At 45.1% G+C, this 23,506-nt stretch overlaps 1 protein-coding gene across 1 annotated transcript in view; it reads right to left on the bottom strand.

The window, feature by feature from the left end:
• The window catches only part of VGLL1 (vestigial like family member 1), a 35,713-nt gene that overhangs the window by 9,904 nt on the left and 2,303 nt on the right, over nucleotides 1-23,506 (bottom strand). Inside the window, exon 2 of the mRNA XM_044268320.1 lies at nucleotides 1,638-1,871. Within this exon, the coding sequence (XP_044124255.1) occupies nucleotides 1,638-1,851 (214 nt within the window). The 5' untranslated portion in view covers nucleotides 1,852-1,871. The remainder of the gene's footprint in view (nucleotides 1-1,637; nucleotides 1,872-23,506) is intronic.

Here is a 23,506-nt window from a genome sequence, read left to right as displayed (position 1 = left end):
ATTTCGATTGGGTTCAGGTCTGGTGACTATGGAGGCCAGGAAATCTGGCGCAGCACCCCATCACTCTCCTTCATGGTCAAATAGCCCTTACACAGCCTTGAGGTGTGTTTGGGGTCATTGTCCTGTTGAAAAATAAACGATGGTCCAACTAAACACAAACCGGACGGAATAGCATGCCGCTGCAAGATGCTTATGAATAAATCCCCAACAGTGTCACCAGCAAAGCACCCCCACACCATCACACCTCCTCCTCCATGCTTCACAGTGGGAACCAGGCATGTAGAGTCCATCCGTTCACCTTTTCTGCGTCACACAAAGACACGGTGGTTGGAACCAAAGATCTCAAATTTGGACTCATCAGAGCAAAGCACAGATTTCCACTGGTCTAATGTCCATTCCTTGTGTTCTTTAGCCCAAACAAGTCTCTTCTGCTTGTTGCCTGTCCTTAGCAGTGGTTTCCTAGCAGATATTCTACCATAAAGGCTCGATTCACACAGTCTCCTCTTTACAGTTGTTCTAGAGATGTGTCTGCTGCTAGAACTCTGTGTGGCATTGACCTGGTCTCTAATCTGAGCTGCTGTTAACCTGCGATTTCTGAGGCTGGTGACTCGGATGAATTTATCCTCCGCAGCAGAGGTGACTTTTGGTCTTCCTTTCCTGGGGCGGTCTGCATGTGAGACAGTTTCTTTGTACCGCTTGATGGTCTTTGTGACTGCACTTGGGGACACTTTCAAAGTTTTCCCAGTTTTTCGGACTGACTGACCTTCATTTCTTAAAGTAATGATGGCCAATCGTTTTTCTTTACTTAACTGCTTTTTTCTTGCCATAATACAAATTCTAACAGTCTATTCAGTAGGACTATCAGCTGTGTATCCACCTGACTTCTCCACAACGCAACTGATGGTCCCAACCCCATTTATAAGGCAAGAAATCCCACTTATTAAACCTGACAGGGCACACCTGTGATGTGAAAACCATTTCAGGTGACTACCTCTTGAAGCTCATCAAGAGAATGCCAAGAGTGTGCAAAGCAGTAATCAAAGCAAAAGGTGGCTACTTTGAAGAACCTATAATATGACATATATTCAGTTGTTTCACACTTTTTTGTTATGTATATAATTCCACATGTGTTAATTCATAGTTTTGATGCCTTCAGTGTGAATCTACAATTTTCATAGCCATGAAAATAAAGAAAACTCTTTGAATGAGAAGGTGTGTCCAAACTTTTGGTCTGTACTGTATGTATGATATATATATATAAGTATTTTAGGTTGCCTTCTCAGTTAACCAGGCTAGGTTCAAATATGCGTTATTCCATTTTTTGTTTGGTCATAGGGGAAGAAAAATGGAATTCAAGCTGTGACAGGCGCAGTCAACAACAGTTCCTGATGGACCCCACTGTGGATATAATGCGGCCTGTTGGCTTTCCATCATGGTGTACATTCCTTTACTAGAAAAAATAGCTCCACTTGTGCACTATTTTTTCAGGCATTTATGTTGGAATCTGCAAAGAAGCCACCAACGATGTGAACCTAGCCTTACTGGTACCGATGAGAAAAATAAATATGGGGTCATACAGGATATCAACATCAATGTTCTTAGCCTACACTTTGGGCTGTGTACCTAACAATACTCACTGTTCTTCTGAAGAAAGTCGTCATTTCTGTTTTTTGTGCTTAAGTCCTGTGGATCTTTTGTATTCCTTAACGCTCTAGAAAAGTGCTCATCAACAACACTGTTAATGTCCCCCTGATAATAAGTGAAAACCACACAACGTGAGCCCATCTCCGTCGTCTCCACCGGTTGCTCTTTTGTTCTGTATTCAGCTGGGCTCTTCCTTAGATCCTCCATGTCTTGCAGCCAGTCAATGCCTAAGTATGTATCAAAACATCATATTAATATTCAGTAAAGAGCATGATCAATGCATTGTTCAACACACAAGGAGAATGTTCCAAGGCTAGTCCTGTCTTGTTCAATCTGCACTGTTTACCTGACAGGGGTATTAATCGCTTCATGCAATGTGACAGCTCCACGATAAGACTAGTGATGATTCTCAAGAATATACAGTAATTCCAAATTCCAATGAAACTGGAAAGTTACAGTTTATAAGTCTCTCTTTGTCCCAAAATATTAGAAGGCTTTTCCAGCATTACTATGGTTTCTTAGCAGATCTCTTCATGTAGTTGCCTACCTCATGTACTTTGTCCCATGCTTTTTATTTAATTTGGACTCTCCTGGCTCATTTTCACCATGTAAACCAATCAATGGTTTGTTACATCCTATATGTAGTACTTCCTGTTGCTATATCTAACCAAACCCATGATGCACTTCTTTCTCTGCCACAGGTCCAGCACCATTCCTAAAAATATCCAGGTATTTTATAGCTCCTCCCTCCCAACAATTTACATAGACACTCCCCTATCACTGCCCCTAACAGCGCCCAGCTAGTTTATAGCTCCTCCCACCCAGCTAGTTACATAGACACTCCCCTATCACTGCCCCTAACAGCGCCCAGCTAGTTTATAGCTCCTCCCACCCAGCTAGTTACATAGACACTCCCCTATCAGTGCCCTAACAATACCCAGCTTATTTATGGCTCCTCCCACCCAGCTAGGTACATAGACACAGGAATTGACAGAGCTGCATGGGCATGGTCATGTGACCACATCCCAGAATGCAACATAGAATCAATAAAGGTAAAAGAAATACATAGCAAAATTACAGCTGCCCTCATAAATGATTATTGTAAAGGATTTTGATGCAAACAAGAAAACCCCTTTAATGATAGTGTTGTCTGGTATAAAATCTAGCATATTAAGCACAACATCCCCATTATGGGTTCAGTTGAGCCTAGCCCCTTCCACCAGCCAGATTTTTATGTGGACACTAATTTTCAGAGGTATTTTACAAGGAGTGAAATGAGAAAATTGTCCATAACTAAATAAATGATGTTCAATAATGAAAAAATCTCATCTTTACACACACACAGTCTTCAAGGGGTTGTCTGGTGGGGGAAAATTCTTTAGAAAGGATGCAAACGTGGGATAAAAAAAAAAAAAAGAAGCCATATTCACTCTCTCTGATCCCCATTCTGCCACTTCCTGGTCCTAGCTTGACACACAGGAAATGCCTGCAGATGTCTGTTCAGCCAATCACAGACTGACCAGACATCTCCAGGCATTTCCTGTGTGTGATGGTGGGAGTAGGAAATAGAGACCAGTGAGGACCATGTAAGGTAGAGGAGCTGCCTGGAGATGTCTACTTAGTCTGTGATTGGCTGAACAGACATCTCCAGGAATTTCCTGTGTGTCCAGACGGGACCAGGAAGTGGGGACTAGCTGGATCAGTGAGTATGGCATTTTTATTTATTTTTTAACCCACTTTGAGCCTTTCTAAAGAATTTTCATTGTCCAACTGGTCATCAATTTCATGATCAGTGAGAATTTGCTTGTTTGCGTAGATCAAATCTTTTATGATGACCTAAAAAAAAAAAATAACATTGTCGGTATTTATCCCATCAGGTGAGCAGACCCCTGATAGTCCTTGGCTCAGGAGGTAGGAAGAAAGACAAGCGATTTCAAAACGATAATCAGCAAAACCAATGGATTCTATTATTTTGACTATTTACCTGTCAAGATTTTTGTTCTGATTGACCATAATTGATCCTATAGACAAAGCAGTAGCCATGACAATGTAATCAAACAAAGTATCTGGGAGACCAGGGTAATCAGTCACAGACTGAGGCCCTGAGATCACACTGACAGTTGTATATGCACCATTGTTCTGTAGCCAGCCAGGCAGCTTTCTCACTCAGCTTAATCACCAGTTGGAGAACATCATCATAAAAATGACTAGAGCTGGCCATAAACATTAAAATCTGCACCAAGCCAACTCGGGCTGGATCAGAACAGCAGTATACAGTGCAAGATATCTGCAATGGGAATGATTTCCATGTACTTTTGAATAAAGCAGCTCTGATTAGAAAACGACACACTGCGCAGACCACACACAATGGTAACACCTTTGTTCTAAAACTTCTTGCAGGAATAATAGAGGAATAGAACAATATAGGGTCATAAAAATAAATGCTCTTGAATAGTTATTACATTTGGAATACAAGTCGTTACTAATAGAGATGGCCTTGCGGTTTGCCCGGCGGTCGTTTCGCTGAAAACTTTGCGTGTTCACGATTCGCCAAACATGAGAACATATGGAGATATTCGCACCCGCCATATTCTTTTACATTGTGAAGAACTTTGACCCATGACACATCCATCAGGTGGTACAGGACAGCCAATTGAGACGTTTCAGCACATGGACATACCCCCTACCTTATAAATAAACCCGATCTGGCCGCCATTTTACATTTAGTGTTTTGCCAGTGTAGGGAGAGGTTGCTGTGTGGAGCAGGGACAGACTGTTAGGGATACCAAACGCTAGCTAATAGGGCCACAAAAGTTCTTTTAAGGACTGGTATAGGTGTGCTATCCATATGTGTGATACACAGAGGGGTGCGATATACTTATACTTTTATAATGAGTCAAAAACACATAGATCTATATAGTGATCACCTGGAAGTCAGGGGGCTAGGGGCTTACTAGGGCCATTTTTATATAGGGTAAGGTTCCGGACGGGGTCGCTCTTATCAGGGCGGGTGGTCTGTGGTTAGGCTATTAGGGCCAGAATAGCACCCCCTCTAGGGCAATATATAAGGGACAGTTCTTTGCCCACCCTGTCCTTCAATACCACATCATCATCCAGCCCAGGGATAGATGTTTTTTGCCTACCCTCCGGGATTCATAGATGTGCACTGGAACCCCCCGGATTGTGGTAGGACATATGGCTTCTGATTTAGTGCTGCCGAGCACTTGTTATTGCCTACCACATCTATGCTTTTTGCTTAACTTTCATAATTTAATTTATTTTCATTTTGAGGGATATCTTTTCCATTCACACGTCCGCAAAATGGGTCAGCATCCTTTCCGCAATTTTGCGAAACCGGTGCAGAGCTATTCATTTTCAATGCGGCCTGAATGTGCTGTCCGCATTTGCGGATCCGCATCCACATTTGCGGATCCGAACTTCCGCATCTGTGCATCTGTTTCCACAAAAAAATAGAACATGTCTATTCTTGTCTGCAATTGCAGACAAGATTAGGCATTTTCTATTATAGTGCCGGCAATGTGCGGTCTGCAAATTGCGGAATGCACATTGCCGGTGTCCGTGTTTTGCGGATCCTTACAGACGTGTGAATGGACCCTCATAGTAACATTATTAAAGGTTACGTTTTATCTTTATGTATACTCTAATGGATTGGCTTCCTTGTACAATGTTAGACAGTATATTATAGTGCATTTGTATTGTGCGGCAGTAGTGTGCGGTTCTGCTGCGATACTGCAGGTATATAGAGGGACAAGCGTTATTGGAACAAATAATTTCTACTGGTGTGATATACCAGTCCCCCCCAAAAAACGGATTGAAGCAGGGGTGTTATATACCAATATACTTTCTTTATAGTGCATTTGGGTACTGTATAGTGCATTTGCGCATGCGCATACACGAAAATTATATAGCCGATATTTCGCATTGAAAATAATGAATGGAGATCACAAATTCAAATAATACATCTGGTATGTTACTGTCCATGTTGTGGGACTATTTGTGCACTTCTAGTAATTATTTCTTGGCTGCAAATATGAGCTGAAGGTTTTTCAGGTTCGCCTGCTATTAAAATGAATGGGACCAGCCGTAAACTTTTGATCGCGTTCGCGAACCGTCCCGGTAGATGTTCGTCCATTACTAGTTACTAATACAGACATGTCAGGGGAGGTTACAACTCACCCTAAAACAAGGGATTAGATATATATGGGTGCAGAGGTAGCAGTCCCTCCCAAGCTCTGATGCCTAAGGGCCGTTTCACACGAGCGGATGCCGTGCGTGGCATCCGCTCCGTGAAAGAGTGCCAAGACCCGCTGCAGACTGCAGAGGCACGGAGCAGTAACATGACTGTTAATGCTCCGTGCCTCTCTGTGATCTCTTTACTACGAAATCACAGTTGTCACATCAGCATCCGCTCGTGTGAAACGGCCCTAAGGGTACCCGGACACATGGAAGGTTTGTATGCAGAAAATCCATGTATAACTGTATAAAAACACATAAATCTGTACTAGTTATCATGGATTTTGCGTATTTGTACGAGTTTTTTGTTGTGGTTTTTGGTGCTGTTTAAAAACGTTGTGAAGTCTATGGGGAAAAGCACTCTACAGAAGTTGCAGAATCGCAGAGCAGGTCAATTTCCACCCGTACAACATATGCGATGCGTACATAAGATTTGGAAGATCTCATTCTCTTTGCCGGTACTGTATTATGCTACGATTTTTCTGCATGAAAATCCATGCTGAAAAACTTCACCTAATTGGCATTGTGTACAGGTAACCTAAGGCCTCTTTCACACGAGCGAGAATTCCACGCAGGTGCGTGATGCAAACACATTGTGCCCGCACAGAATCCGAATCCATTCATTTAAATGGGCCTGTGTACATGAGCGGTGGTTTTCACGCATCAGGTGAAACTCTATATTCTGCGATTTTCACCTAACGCAAAGAAGTGAATGGGGCTGCGTGAAAATCGCATCCACAAGCAAGTGTGGATGCGATGCGATTTTCACGGATGGTTGCTAAGAGATGGTGTTTGTAAACATTGCGTTTTTTATAACGCGCGTGCAAAACGCAGTAAATTGCATTGCACCCGCGCAATAAAAACTGAACAACTGAACGCGATCGTAAACAAAACTGAATGGCTTTGTTTGCAAAATTGCGCAGTTTTCACTGAACGCATCCGGACATAATCCGGACACGCTCATCTACAAGGGGCCTAGGAGGGCCCACATAGGAAGACTGCAGTATTATAAGTGGTGAGGGTTAAGGTTTTGCATTGGGGCCTAGGAGCGCTTCTGCTTCTCTATAAACCTGGGGCCCTTGTTAAAACTGTGCATTAGAAACCTAGCTCTCTCCAATGCCTCATGCACATGGCCGTAAATGTGTTTTGTTGTCCACAAATCCCTTTTTTTTCCTTGTCTAGAAAAAAGTCTAGGACATGTTCTATTTTTTTGTGGGGCTGCAGAACGGACATATGGATGTGGACAGCAGACGGTGTGCTGTCCGTATCTTTCGCAGACCCATTTAGATTAATGGGTCCGCATCCGATCAGCAAAAAACGCAGATTGGATTCGGACCAAAACTACAGCCGTGTGCATGAGACCTTTTAGAAAGGCTCCCAGACAAGGTTAAAGAGGAAGTCCAGCATTATAAATACATGAGAGCTTGCTTCCAAAAACAGCACCACACCAATTCCCAGATTGGGTCTGGTATCGCAGCTCAGCTTCTTTGAAGTAGATGGGGCTGAGCTGCAATACCACACAAAACCTGGGGACAGGTATAGCATTGTTTTTGGACAAAAGCAGGCATGTTTTTCTAGTACTGAACAACCGCCTTCAGACATATAATGGTTATGATGCATTAGTCAAAAAGTTTACAAGATATACATGAATATTTCTTCTTCTCTGCAAATAATAATTATCAGGGATCACATACTGTTACATGGTAGTCAGCAGATCACTTCCTTGCCAGGCAATTATGGGGTTCTGTCGTAGAGACTATATTGGTACAATCACTAACAGGCAGCCAGGCTGGCCAAATGTTCATCGTGTCCATGGCCTGATCCAGAAGATTGGCTCAGACAACATTTCATAGTAACCTGTAAAACTCACGATGTTGCTGACAAAATGCAGTTTTTTCCCCTTCGTAAGGTAAAAGAAATCACCAGATGAGACGAAAAGTGAGTGAAGTCTAAACACTCACCGCACACAGAGGTTAAACTAACAGGTTGACAATAGGAGTTACAAAACCCGTTGTGGGCGAGTTCTTCAAACAAATGCCTTCTAATCTCCTCATCTATACTCATGTAGTAGTTCCTGGTCTAACACTTTGCTTTCACTTGAGTACAAACATCACAAATCTGGAGAAAGAAAACTATGGCATTTTCCTAAGGCTAAATCTCCAACCATCTTCTAGTTCTTACTAGTTAGGGTTCCCATGCTGTGTTGACCTCATCGCTTTGATGCTCTATCCAGTTCTAAACATTACTTTTTCTTGGAAAATACAGATTCTTCAGCGACCAGCATCTAGTAGAGTCCTCCGTATAGTTCTGAATATACGCTATAGATTTCAGATGGGCGAGTAACGATATCTAGACCAATTTCTGCCTCCAGATGATATCTAAAGGAGGATTTCAGCAGAAAAATGTATCACACATGTTTAATTTTTGCCGTCAATGTCGAGAGCGGTCACTGGCGATACTTGGAACCTCGTTCATGCTAAACAATTAATGTGCAACTCATCAACAGAAGCCAATCCCAGGTCACATAACACGGCCGAGATTGACAAAAAAACAATTCTTGACAATGTCGCATAGTAGAGGGAAAAATGTCCTGACTCCACTAGAGTAATTCAACAAGTTTCCTTAGTTCATATTATTTCCACGCTCCATAAGATAAGTGTATGCTCCTTTTGGGTAGGAAATTCCAAATTTTGTCGTCTTACTGTAAGAAGCTCTTTCCCACATTGATGATGGAACCATCTTGTGCAATTGATGTCACCTACTCCGTTGTCCACTCCTTGGAATTAACAGATTGTGCAACTTTTTTTGGCCAATATTCTATTTTAATCATAGTATTGATGTTCATTCTAAATATTCATGTTCATTCTGTATTTGCTGTTGAAGTTGCTCCCTGAAATTGAGTACCTTTCAATTTAATGTGTAAGATGTCAGTTAACTAAAAAACATAAGAAACAGCAAAGAACCAAGGCATCCATCTAACTTATCTCATTTTAATGTTTAATTCCAGAATCTTTAGCATTAATTGATGGTCTATCCTTAGGATACAATTAGGTCAGTTAGGTTCCAACTTTAAGTACCCCCGTGAATGAGTTGTTTGAAGGTGTTCCTTACTTTTAGTAGCAGCTTTGCCTCAAATTACAAATCTCTACAGATTCGTTCCATTGAAGTGACTGGGACTAAACTGTAAGGGTACGTCCATATGGTGAGGTTTCCTGATGCAGTTTTGGAAGCCAAAATCAGGAGTGGATCATAAAAGGAGAGAAAATATAAAGGACGGATACGACTTCTCTTTTTTGAATTCACTATTGGTTTTGGCCTCCTAAACTACATGCAGGAGCCTGACAATATGGCCGGACCCTAATACTATGCTACTAAAATGACAGTGCCTGGTAAACAAGGAAGGGGCAAGGTGCTCAGCTGATTGGTGAGGGTGCCGAGAGGGGCACGAAATATCAAACTCTCATGTCTGCCCAGCAAACTCAGACACAAGTCTATAGCCGTCAAATCAGGATCTGGCTGCTTTGGACACCACTCAGAACCATTGAATTCAATAGGTATATTGAAATGTCTGTATTTTTCTGCGGTCCACATTTCTATTGAGAAATAAAATGGTAGCATGCACTACTTTGGTTCATTTTCCAGACCAAACATGCCCATTCAGGTTTATGGGTCTGGAAAGCCATGGACAGCATATGAATACCATCCATGTACGGTCCATGTACGGAGACGCGAAAATAGAATTTCTTCACGCACATAAAAAAGGGATGACACATAGATGAAAAAAAACAAGACAATGACCGAAAACGGATGAAACACAGACCCTTTATCACAGACGGAAAACAGACAAGGACGTGTGACTAAGGCCTTAGTGTTTGTATTATGGCCACAGCACCAGCCTTCATCCTGTTGATGCGTCTGCATGCGAGCTGCGGGGAATCTCAACTCCCCATAGATGTGCTTGTTATTATCGGAACACAAATAACAGATGCCTTTCCAGTTTATAGCATTATATTAGCAAATGGCTATTTATACCATGTTTTTTATATTTTATATTTTGCACTAAGAAATTTCTGAGAGAGTACAGGAAGCAGTACAAGTACTGGGAAGAAATTCTATCTCAGGTTAGCAGCTTCTGTAGCACACTGTTTGGCCACTAGGTGGCAAGTTAGTATCCCACCATTGTAAACATTACTAAACACTTGCATTGAGTTTGGAGCTAATTTGGGGTAATGTCAACATAACTACAAACTCCATATTGCTGTAAAGACCTGCTACCTTTCTCATTTTTGCCACCATCCATAACTAGAGTTGAGCGAACACCTGGATGTTCGGGTTCGAGAAGTTCGGCCGAACATCCCGGAAATGTTCGGGTTCGGGATCCGAACCCGATCCGAACTTCGTCCCGAACCCGAACCCCATTGAAGTCAATGGGGACCCGAACTTTTCGGCACTAAAAAGGCTGTAAAACAGCCCAGGAAAGAGCTAGAGGGCTGCAAAAGGCAGCAACATGTAGGTAAATCCCCTGCAAACAAATGTGGATAGGGAAATGAATTAAAATAAAAATTAAATAAATAAAAATTAACCAAAATCAATTGGAGAGAGGTTCCATAGCAGAGAATCTGGCTTCCCGTCACCCACCACTGGAACAGTCCATTCTCAGATATTTAGGCCCCGGCACCCAGGCAGAGGAGAGAGGTCCCGTAACAGAGAATCTGTCTTCATGTCAGCAGAGAATTAGTCTGCATGTCATAGCAGAGAATGAGGCTTCACGTCAGCCACCACTGCAACAGTCCATTGGCATAGATTTAGGCCCAGCACCCAGGCAGAGGAGGGAGGTCCCGTAACAGAGAATCTGTCTTCATGTCAGCAGAGAATTAGTCTGCATGTCATAGCAGAGAATGAGGCTTCACGTCAGCCACCACTGCAACAGTCCATTGGCATATATTTAGGCCCAGCACACACACAGGCAGAGGAGAGAGGTCCCGTAACAGAGAATCTGGCTTCATGTCAGCAGAGAATCAGTCTGCATGTCATAGCAGAGAATGAGGCTTCACGTCAGCCACCACTGCAACAGTCCATTGGCATATATTTAGGCCCAGCACACACACAGGCAGAGGAGAGAGGTCCCGTAACAGAGAATCTGGCTTCATGTCAGCAGAGAATCAGTCTGCATGTCATAGCAGAGAATGAGGCTTCACGTCAGCCACCACTGCAACAGTCCATTGGCATATATTTAGGCCCAGCACCCAGGCAGAGGAGGGAGGTCCCGTAACAGAGAATCTGTCTTCATGTCAGCAGAGAATTAGTCTGCATGTCATAGCAGAGAATGAGGCTTCACGTCAGCCACCACTGCAACAGTCCATTGGCATATATTTAGGCCCAGCACACACACAGGCAGAGGAGAGAGGTCCCGTAACAGAGAATCTGGCTTCATGTCAGCAGAGAATCAGTCTGCATGTCATAGCAGAGAATGAGGCTTCACGTCAGCCACCACTGCAACAGTCCATTGGCATATATTTAGGCCCAGCACACACACAGGCAGAGGAGAGAGGTCCCGTAACAGAGAATCTGGCTTCATGTCAGCAGAGAATCAGTCTGCATGTCATAGCAGAGAATGAGGCTTCACGTCAGCCACCACTGCAACAGTCCATTGGCATATATTTAGGCCCAGCACCCAGGCAGAGGAGGGAGGTCCCGTAACAGAGAATCTGTCTTCATGTCAGCAGAGAATTAGTCTGCATGTCATAGCAGAGAATGAGGCTTCACGTCAGCCACCACTGCAACAGTCCATTGGCATATATTTAGGCCCAGCACCCAGGCAGAGGAGGGAGGTCCCGTAACAGAGAATCTGTCTTCATGTCAGCAGAGAATTAGTCTGCATGTCATAGCAGAGAATGAGGCTTCACGTCAGCCACCACTGGAACAGTCCATTCTCAGATATTTAGGCCCCGGCACCCAGGCAGAGGAGAGAGGTCCCGTAACAGAGAATCTGTCTTCATGTCAGCAGAGAATTAGTCTGCATGTCATAGCAGAGAATGAGGCTTCACGTCAGCCACCACTGCAACAGTCCATTGGCATATATTTAGGCCCAGCACCCAGGCAGAGGAGAGAGGTCCCGTAACAGACAATCTGGCTTCATGTCAGCAGAGAATCAGTCTGCATGTCATAGCAGAGAATCAGGCTTCACGTCACCCACCACTGCAACAGTCCATTGTCATAAATTTAGGCCCAGCACTAGTGTTGAGCGGCATGTCCCATATTCGAATTCGCGAAATTTTGTGAATATTCGAAAGAATATTCGTAAAATATTCGCGATTATTCAAATTCGTTATTATTTCGCATATGCGATAATTCGAATTATCGCATAATACATATGCTATGCAAAATTCACATGTGCGCTAATGAAATCGCCTTACGAAGATTCGCAACTCAATTCAATCACTAATGTATGAATGCAATGCCCTTTGCCTCTGTTCTGGGACAAGTGTAGATATTCGCATGTGCGCTAATAAAATCGCCTTACGAAGATTCGCACCTCAATCACTATCTAGGGAATGTGAGACTTTTGGGAATCAATCGAGATACAGTGGGGGGTGATGACAGTAGTTGACAGAGTACAGATCAATGTAATCTGTAAGGTGGAAAGTAAAATAAAAAATACGAATATTCGTAAATCGACTTTTACGAAGTTCTACGTATTCGCGAATATGGTGCTATACTATATGAATGCACAGGCCTTTGCCTCTCTGTTCTGGGGACAAGTGTAGATATTTGCATTTGCGTTAATAAAATCGCCTTACGAAGATTCGCAGCTCAATTCAATCACTAATGTATGAATGCAAAGCCCTTTGCCTCTGTTCTGGGACAAGTGTAGATATTCGCATGTGCGCTAATAAAATCGCCTTACGAAGATTCGCAACTCAATTCACTAATGTATGAATGCAAAGCCCTTTGCCTCTGTTCTGGGACGTGCCGATATTCGCATGTGCGCTAATAAAATCGCCTTACGAAGATTCGCGCCTCAATCACTTTCTAGGCAATGTGAGTAAGATCTGAGCTGTTGGACCTTTGGGAAACAATCAATTATATGTGTACTGTAATTTTGTGGGGGGGGGGGGGGAAACAAAAAACGAATATTCGTTTTTACGAATATATAGCACTATATTCGAAATATTCGCGAAATCGCGAAGTTGCGATATTCGCGAAAAAAATTTGCTTTTCGAATATTCGCGCTCAACACTACCCAGCACCCAGGCAGAGGAGAGAGGTCCCGTAACAGAGAATCTGGCTTCATGTCAGCAGAGAATCAGTCTTCATATCATAGCAGAGAATCAGGCTTCACGTCACCCACCACTGTAAGAGTCAATTTTCATAAATTTAGGCCCAGAACCCAGGCAGAGGAGAAAGGTCCCGTAACAGACAATCTGGCTTCATGTCAGCAGAGAATCAGTCTTCATATCATAGCAGAGAATCAGGCTTCACGTCACCCACCACTGCAACAGTCAATTGTCATAAATTTAGGCCCAGCACCCAGGCAGAGGAGAGAGCTCCCGTAACAGAGGATCTGGCTTCATGTCAGCAGAGAATCAGTCTGCATGTCATAGCAGAGAATGAGGCTTCACGTCACCCACCACTGCAACAGTCCATTGGCATATATTTAGGCCTAGCACACAGGCAGAGCAGAGAGGTCCCGTAACAGACAATCTGGCTTCATGTCAGCAGAGAATCAGTCTGCATGTCATAGCAGAGAATGAGGCTTCACGTCACCCACCACTGCAACAGTCCATTGGCATATATTTAGGCCTAGCACACAGGCAGAGCAGAGAGGTCCCGTAACAGACAATCTGGCTTCATGTCAGCAGAGAATCAGTCTGCATGTCATAGCAGAGAATGAGGCTTCACGTCACCCACCACTGCAACAGTCCATTGGCATATATTTAGGCCTAGCACACAGGCAGAGCAGAGAGGTCCCGTAACAGACAATCTGGCTTCATGTCAGCAGAGAATCAGTCTGCATGTCATAGCAGAGAATGAGGCTTCACGTCACCCACCACTGCAACAGTCCATTGGCATATATTTAGGCCTAGCACACAGGCAGAGCAGAGAGGTCCCGTAACAGACAATCTGGCTTCATGTCAGCAGAGAATCAGTCTGCATGTCATAGCAGAGAATGAGGCTTCACGTCACCCACCACTGCAACAGTCCATTGGCATATATTTAGGCCTAGCACACAGGCAGAGCAGAGAGGTCCCGTAACAGACAATCTGGCTTCATGACAGCAGAGAATCAGTCTGCATGTCATAGCAGAGAATGAGGCTTCACGTCAGCCACCACTGCAACAGTCCATTGGCATATATTTAGGCCTAGCACACAGGCAGAGCAGAGAGGTCCCGTAACAGACAATCTGGCTTCATGACAGCAGAGAATCAGTCTGCATGTCATAGCAGAGAATCAGGCTTCACGTCAGCCACCACTGCAACAGTCCATTGTCATAAATTTAGGCCCAGCACCCAGGCAGAGGAGAGAGGTCCCGTAACAGAGAATCTGGCTTCATGTCAGCAGAGAATCAGTCTTCATATCATAGCAGAGAATCAGGCTTCACGTCACCCACCACTGCAACAGTCAATTGTCATAAATTTAGGCCCAGCACCCAGGCAGAGGAGAGAGCTCCCGTAACAGAGGATCTGGCTTCATGTCAGCAGAGAATCAGTCTGCATGTCATAGCAGAGAATGAGGCTTCACGTCACCCACCACTGCAACAGTCCATTGGCATATATTTAGGCCTAGCACACAGGCAGAGCAGAGAGGTCCCGTAACAGACAATCTGGCTTCATGTCAGCAGAGAATCAGTCTGCATGTCATAGCAGAGAATGAGGCTTCACGTCACCCACCACTGCAACAGTCCATTGGCATATATTTAGGCCTAGCACACAGGCAGAGCAGAGAGGTCCCGTAACAGACGATCTGGCTTCATGTCAGCAGAGAATCAGTCTGCATGTCATAGCAGAGAATCAGGCTTCACGTCAGCCACCACTGCAACAGTCCATGGTCATAAATTTAGGCCCAGCACCCAGGCAGAGGAGAGAGGTCCCGTAACAGACAATCTGGCTTCATGTCAGCAGAGAATTAGTCTGCATGTCATAGCAGAGAATCAGGCTTCATGTCAGCCACCACTGCAACAGTCCATTGGCATATATTTAGGCCTAGCACACAGGCAGAGGAGAGGTTCATTCAACTTTGGGTAGCATCGCAATATAATGGTAAAATGAAAATAAAAATAGGATTGAATGAGGAAGTGCCCTGGAGTCCAATAATATATGGTTATGGGGAGGTAGTTAATGTCTAATCTGGACAAGGGACGGACAGGTCCTGTGGGATCCATGCCTGGTTCATTTTTATGAACGTCAGCTTGTCCACATTGGCTGTAGACAGGCGGCTGCGTTTGTCTGTAATGACGCCCCCTGCCGTGCTGAATACACGTTCAGACAAAACGCTGGCTGCCGGGCAGGCCAGCACCTCCAAGGCATAAAAGGCTAGCTCTGGCCACGTGGACAATTTAGAGACCCAGAAGTTGAATGGGGCCGAACCATCAGTCAGTACGTGGAGGGGTGTGCACACGTACTGTTCCACCATGTTAGTGAAATGTTGCCTCCTGCTAACACGTTGCGTATCAGGTGGTGGTGCAGTTAGCTGTGGCGTGTTGACAAAAGTTTTCCACATCTCTGCCATGCTAACCCTGCCCTCAGAGGAGCTGGCCGTGACACAGCTGCCTTGGCGACCTCTTGCTCCTCCTCTGCCTTGGCCTTGGGCTTCCACTTGTTCCCCTGTGACATTTGGGAATGCTCTCAGTAGCGCGTCTACCAACGTGCGCTTGTACTCGCGCATCTTCCTATCACGCTCCAGTGCAGGAAGTAAGGTGGGCACATTGTCTTTGTAGCGTGGATCCAGCAGGGTGGCAACCCAGTAGTCCGCACAGGTTAAAATGTGGGCAACTCTGCTGTCGTTGCGCAGGCACTGCAGCATGTAGTCGCTCATGTGTGCCAGGCTGCCCAGGGGTAAGGACAAGCTGTCCTCTGTGGGAGGCGTATCGTCATCGTCCTGCCTTTCCCCCCAGCCACGCACCAGTGATGGACCCGAGCTGCGTTGGGTGCCACCCCGCTGTGACCATGCTTCATCCTCATCCTCCTCCACCTCCTCCTCATCCTCGTCCTCCTCGTCCTCCAGTAGTGGGCCCTGGCTGGCCACATTTGTACCTGGCCTCTGCTGTTGCAAAAAACCTCCCTCTGAGTCACTTCGAAGAGACTGGCCTGAAAGTGCTAAAAATGACCCCTCTTCCTCATCCTCCTCCTCCTCCTCCTGGGCCACCTCCTGTTCCATCATCGCCCTAAGTGTTTTCTCAAGGAGACATAGAAGTGGTATTGTAACGCTGATAACGGTGTCATCGCCACTGGCCATGTTGGTGGAGTACTCGAAACAGCGCAACAGGGCACACAGGTCTCGCATGGAGGCCCAGTCATTGGTGGTGAAGTGGTGCTGTTCTGTAGTGCGACTGACCCGTGCGTGCTGCAGCTGAAACTCCACTATGGCCTGCTGCTGCTCGCACAGTCTGTCCAGCATGTGCAAGGTGGAGTTCCACCTGGTGGGCACGTCGCATATGAGGCGGTGAGCGGGAAGGCCGAAGTTACGCTGTAGCGCAGACAGGCGAGCAGCGGCAGGATGTGAACGCCGGAAGCGCGAACAGACGGCCCGCACTTTATGCAGCAGCTCTGACATGTCGGGGTAGTTGTGAATGAACTTCTGCACCACCAAATTCAGCACATGCGCCAAGCAAGGGATGTGCGTCAAATTGGCTAGTCCCAGAGCTGCAACGAGATTTCGCCCATTATCACACACCACCAGGCCGGGCTTGAGGCTCACCGGCAGCAACCACTCGTCGGTCTGTTGTTCAATACCCCGCCACAACTCCTGTGCGGTGTGGGGCCTGTCCCCCAAACATATGAGTTTCAGAATGGCCTGCTGACGTTTACCCCGGGCTGTGCTGAAGTTGGTGGTGAAGGTGTGTGGCTGACTGGATGAGCAGGTGGAAGAAGAGGAGGAGGAAGCCGAGAAGGAGGAGGTGGCAACAGGAGGCAAAGAATGTTGCCCTGCGATCCTTGGCGGCGGCAGGACGTGCGCCAAACAGCTCTCCGCCTGGGGCCCAGCTGCCACTACATTTACCCAGTGTGCAGTTAGGGAGATATAGCGTCCCTGGCCGTGCTTACTGGTCCACGTATCTGTGGTTAGGTGGACCTTGCTACAGATGGCGTTGCGCAGTGCACACTTGATTTTATCGGATACTTGGTTGTGCAGGGAAGGCACGGCTCTCTTGGAGAAGTAGTGCCGGCTGGGAACAACATACTGTGGGACAGCAAGCGACATGAGCTGTTTGAAGCTGTCTGTGTCCACCAGCCTAAATGACAGCATTTCATAGGCCAGTAGTTTAGAAATGCTGGCATTCAGGGCCAGGGATCGAGGGTGGCTAGGTGGGAATTTACGCTTTCTATCAAATGTTTGTGAGATGGAGAGCTGAACGCTGGCGTGTGACATGGTTGAGACGCTTGGTGACGGAGGTGGTGGTGGTGGTGTTGGTGGTACATCCCCTGTTTGCTGGGCGGCAGGTGCCAACGTTCCTCCAGAGGCGGAGGAAGAGGCCGAGGCGGCAGCAGCAGAATAGGCCGAGGCGGCAGCAGCAGAAGAGGTAGCAGGGGGAGCCTGAGTGACTTCCTTGGTTTTAAGGTGTTTACTCCACTGCAGTTCATGCTTTGCATGCAGGTGCCTGGTCATGCAGGTTGTGCTCAGGTTCAGAACGTTAATGCCTCGCTTCAGGCTCTGATGGCACAGCGTGCAAACCACTCGGGTCTTGTCGTCAGCACATTGTTTGAAGAAGTGCCATGCCAGGGAACTCCTTGAAGCTGCCTTTGGGGTGCTCGGTCCCAGATGGCGGCGGTCAGTAGCAGGCGGAGTCTCTTGGCGGCGGGTGTTCTGCTTTTGCCCACTGCTCCCTCTTTTGCTACGCTGTTGGCTCGGTCTCACCACTGCCTCTTCCTCCGAACTGTGAAAGTCAGTGGCACGACCTTCATTCCATGTGGGGTCTAGGACCTCATCGTCCCCTGCATCGTCTTCCACCCAGTCTTGATCCCTGACCTCCTGTTCAGTCTGCACACTGCAGAAAGACGCAGCAGTTGGCACCTGTGTTTCGTCATCATCAGAGACATGCTGAGGTGGTATTCCCATGTCCTCATCATCAGGAAACATAAGTGGTTGTGCGTCAGTGCATTCTATGTCTTTCACCGCTGGGGAAGGGCTAGGTGGATGCCCTTGGGAAACCCTGCCAGCGGAGTCTTCAAACAGCATAAGAGACTGCTGCATAACTTGAGGCTGAGACAGTTTCCCTGGTATGCATGGGGGTGATGTGACAGACTGATGGGGTTGGTTTTCAGGCGCCATCTGTGCGCTTTCTGCAGAAGACTGGGTGGGAGATAATGTGAACGTGCTGGATCCACTGTCGGCCACCCAATTGACTAATGCCTGTACCTGCTCAGGCCTTACCATCCTTAGAACGGCATTGGGCCCCACCATATATCGCTGTAAATTCTGGCGGCTACTGGGACCTGAGGTAGTTGGTACACTAGGACGTGTGGATGTGGCAGAACGGCCACGTCCTCTCCCAGCACCAGAGGGTCCACTAACACCACCACGACCATGTCCACGTCCGCGTCCCTTACTAGATGTTTTTCTCATTGTTATGGTTCACCACAACAACAAATATATTATTTGGCCCAATGTATTGTATTCAAATTCAGCGGGATATAAATTTGAGGCCTAGTATTTAGGCGCTGGGTGACCGGTATGGATTTAGTGACAGAATTAGACTTGGAAATGCACAGAAGCGTGTGTGTGAAGTTATTCTGAATGACCCTATGTGCACCTTCAATATTATATACCCTTTTAGGGATAGATTTCAAATAGCTCTGATATAGCAGAAACCACTAAATTATGAAATTGCTAAATTGGGAATTGTACTTCAACCCAGAACAAAAAATGTGCTTTGACGGACACTAAATATCTTGCCCAGCAACAACAGTACAGCGGTGGGTAACGAGAGATTTAGAGGGATTTAAATTTGAGGCCTAGTATTTAGGCGCTGGGTCACCGGTATGGATTTAGTGACAGAATTAGACTTGGAAATGCACAGAAGCGTGTGTGTGAAGTTATTCTGAATGACCCTATGTGCACCTTCAATATTATATACCCTTTTAGGGATAGATTTCAAATAGCTCTGATATAGCAGAAACCACTAAATTATGAAATTGCTAAATTGGGAATTGTACTTCAACCCAGAACAAAAAATGTGCTTTGACGGACACTAAATATCTTGCCCAGCAACAACAGTACAGCGGTGGGTAACGAGAGATTTAGAGGGATTTAAATTTGAGGCCTAGTATTTAGGCGCTGGGTCACCGGTATGGATTTAGTGACAGAATTAGACTTGGAAATGCACAGAAGCGTGTGTGTGAAGTTATTCTGAATGACCCTATGTGCACCTTCAATATTATATACCCTTTTAGGGATAGATTTCAAATAGCTCTGATATAGCAGAAACCACTAAATTATGAAATTGCTAAATTGGGAATTGTACTTCAACCCAGAACAAAAAATGTGCTTTGACGGACACTAAATATCTTGCCCAGCAACAACAGTACAGTGGTGGGTAACGAGAGATTTAGAGGGATTTAAATTTGAGGCCTAGTATTTAGGCGCTGGGTCACCGGTATGGATTTAGTGACAGAATTAGACTTGGAAATGCACAGAAGCGTGTGTGTGAAGTTATTCTGAATGACCCTATGTGCACCTTCAATATTATATACCCTTTTAGGGATAGATTTCAAATAGCTCTGATATAGCAGAAACCACTAAATTATGAAATTGCTAAATTGGGAATTGTACTTCAACCCAGAACAAAAAATGTGCTTTGACGGACACTAAATATCTTGCCCAGCAACAACAGTACACCGGTGGGTAACGAGAGATTTAGAGGGAATTAAATTTGAGGCCTAGTATTTAGGCGCTGGGTCACCGGTATGGATTTAGTGACAGAATTAGACTTGGAAATACACAGTAGCGGGTGTGTGTGAAGTTATTCTGAATGACCCTATGTGCACCTTCAATATTATATACCCTTTTAGGGATAGATTTCAAATAGCTCTGATATAGCAGAAACCACTAAATTATGAAATTGCTAAATTGGGAATTGTACTTCAACCCAGAACAAAAAATGTGCTTTGACGGACACTAAATATCTTGCCCAGCAACAACAGTACAGTGGTGGGTAACGAGAGATTTAGAGGGATTTAAATTTGAGGCCTAGTATTTAGGCGCTGGGTCACCGGTATGGATTTAGTGACAGAATTAGACTTGGAAATGCACAGAAGCGTGTGTGTGAAGTTATTCTGAATGACCCTATGTGCACCTTCAATATTATATACCCTTTTAGGGATAGATTTCAAATAGCTCTGATATAGCAGAAACCACTAAATTATGAAATTGCTAAATTGGGAATTGTACTTCAACCCAGAACAAAAAATGTGCTTTGACGGACACTAAATATCTTGCCCAGCAACAACAGTACACCGGTGGGTAACGAGAGATTTAGAGGGAATTAAATTTGAGGCCTAGTATTTAGGCGCTGGGTCACCGGTATGGATTTAGTGACAGAATTAGACTTGGAAATACACAGTAGCGGGTGTGTGTGAAGTTATTCTGAATGACCCTATGTGCACCTTCAATATTATATACCCTTTTAGGGATAGATTTCAAATAGCTCTGATATAGCAGAAACCACTAAATTATGAAATTGCTAAATTGGGAATTGTACTTCAACCCAGAACAAAAAATGTGCTTTGACGGACACTAAATATCTTGCCCAGCAACAACAGTACAGCGGTGGGTAACGAGAGATTTAGAGGGAATTAAATTTGAGGCCTAGTATTTAGGCGCTGGGTCACCGGTATGGATTTAGTGACAGAATTAGACTTGGAAATACACAGTAGCGGGTGTGTGTGAAGTTATTCTGAATGACCCTATGTGCACCTTCAATATTATATACCCTTTTTGGGATAGATTTCAAATAGCTCTGATATAGCAGGAACCACTAAATTATGAAATTGCTAAATTGGGAATTGTACTTCAACCCAGAACAAAAAATGTGCTTTGACGGGCACTAAATAACTTTCCCAGCTACAACAGGACAACGGTAACGAGAGATTTAGAGGGATTTAAATTTGAGGCCTAGTATTTAGGCGCTGGGTGACAGGTATGGGTTTAGTGACAGAATTAGACTTGGAAATACACAGTAGCGGGTGTGTGTGAAGTTATTCTGAATGACCCTATGTGCACCTTCAATATTATATACCCTTTTTGGGATAGATTTCAAATAGCTCTGATATAGCAGAAACCACTAAATTATGAAATTGCTAAATTGGGAATTGTACTTCAACCCAGAACAAAAAATGTGCTTTGACGGACACTAAATATCTTGCCCAGCAACAACAGTACAGCGGTGGGTAACGAGAGATTTAGAGGGAATTAAATTTGAGGCCTAGTATTTAGGCGCTGGGTCACCGGTATGGATTTAGTGACAGAATTAGACTTGGAAATACACAGTAGCGGGTGTGTGTGAAGTTACTCTGAATGACCCTATGTGCACCTTCAATATTATATACCCTTTTTGGGATAGATTTCAAAGAGCTCTGATATAGCAGGAACCACTAAATTATGAAATTGCTAAATTGAGAATTGTATTTCAACCCAGAACAAGAAATGTGCTTGAACGGACACTAAATAACTCGCCCAGCTACAGCACTAGGGACAGATTTAGCTGGATATAAATTTGAGGCCTAGTATTTAGGCGCTGGGTGACCGGTATGGATTTAGTGACAGAATTAGACTGGGATATGGCCAAAAAATGAACAGACTATTGCTGGTTAAATGCACTTGGTGTGACAGCTTCACCCTGATGTAGGCTTTAGCCAAAAAACAACCACACCATTGAGGGTTAAATGCACTTGGTGACAGGCGCAGCTTGCCCCTGATTTTGTATATGGCCAAAAAATGAACAGACTATTGCTGGTTAAATGCACTTGGTGTGACAGCTTCACCCTGATGTAGGCTTTAGCCAAAAAACAACCACACCATTGAGGGTTAAATGCACTTGGTGACAGGCGCAGCTTGCCCCTGATTTTGTATATGGCCAAAAAATGAACAGACTATTGCTGGTTAAATGCACTTGGTGTGACAGCTTCACCCTGATGTAGGCTTTAGCCAAAAAACAACCACACCATTGAGGGTTAAATGCACTTGGTGACAGGCGCAGCTTGCCCCTGATTTTGTATATGGCCAAAAAATGAACAGACTATTGCTGGTTAAATGCACTTGGTGTGACAGCTTCACCCTGATGTAGGCTTTAGCCAAAAAACAACCACACCATTGAGGGTTAAATGCACTTGGTCGCAGCTTGTGCTGGCGCACCACAAGACACAAAATGGCCGCCGATCACCCCAGAAAAATGAGACTGACAAACGGTCTGTGCAGCCTAAAAACAGTGAGCAATTGAGGATCAGCAGCTCAATGATCCACAGCTGCAGATCGATCAGTTAATCAAGTCCTTTGGAGGAGTTAATCTGCCTAATCTCGCCCTACTGTCGCAGCCGCAACCTCTCCCTACGCTAATCAGAGCAGAGTGACGGGCGGCGCTATGTGACTCCAGCTTAAATAGAGGCTGGGTCACATGGTGCTCTGGCCAATCACAGCCATGCCAATAGTAGGCATGGCTGTGATGGCCTCTTGGGGCAAGTAGTATGACGCTTGTTGATTGGCTGCTTTGCAGCCTTTCAAAAAGCGCCAAGAAAGCGTCACAAAAGCGCGAAGAAAGCGACGAACACCGAACCCGAACCCGGACTTTTACGAAAATGTCCGGGTTCGGGTCCGTGTCACGGACACCCCAAAATTCGGTACGAACCCGAACTATACAGTTCGAGTTCGCTCATCCCTATCCATAACGTCTTTATTTTTTATTGACATGGCAGCACGAGGCCTTGTTTTATGTTTTTTTTTTTGTGTTGCCTGAGGGGCACTTTTAAATTAGTTTCATGTTAGTCTCTCCCAATTCAGAAAACACGCATGCTCGGCCGTGCCAAGCCAGCATTTGTATGAAGGGGTCCAGAGAGAAAGCTCTTGGACGAATGAACGTTTGGCATGCTGCTTTCTAGACTTTGTAGTGAATATCCGCAACAATTCTCCATGCGAGTCTAAAAGTCCATCAACTGGTAGGCTTCTATTTACAGGTTAAGGCCTCATGGACACGATTGCATCCGTATTGGGGTCTACAAACGACGGATCCGCAAAATACAGACACTTTCTGTGTGCAATCTGCATTTTTCTCACTCCCATTATTAGAAATTGCTATTCATATCCACAATACAGATAAGAATAAGACACGATCTATAACTTGTGGAATGGACACAGGGATGTGGACAGCACATGGATGGCATCCTTCTGCTGTCCGTTTTTT

Source organism: Bufo gargarizans, chromosome 9 (assembly GCF_014858855.1).
Source record: "Bufo gargarizans isolate SCDJY-AF-19 chromosome 9, ASM1485885v1, whole genome shotgun sequence".
Taxonomy (NCBI): domain Eukaryota; kingdom Metazoa; phylum Chordata; class Amphibia; order Anura; family Bufonidae; genus Bufo; species Bufo gargarizans.
Note: the sequence above shows the minus strand (reverse complement) of the source record. Positions and strands in the feature narration are given on the sequence as shown.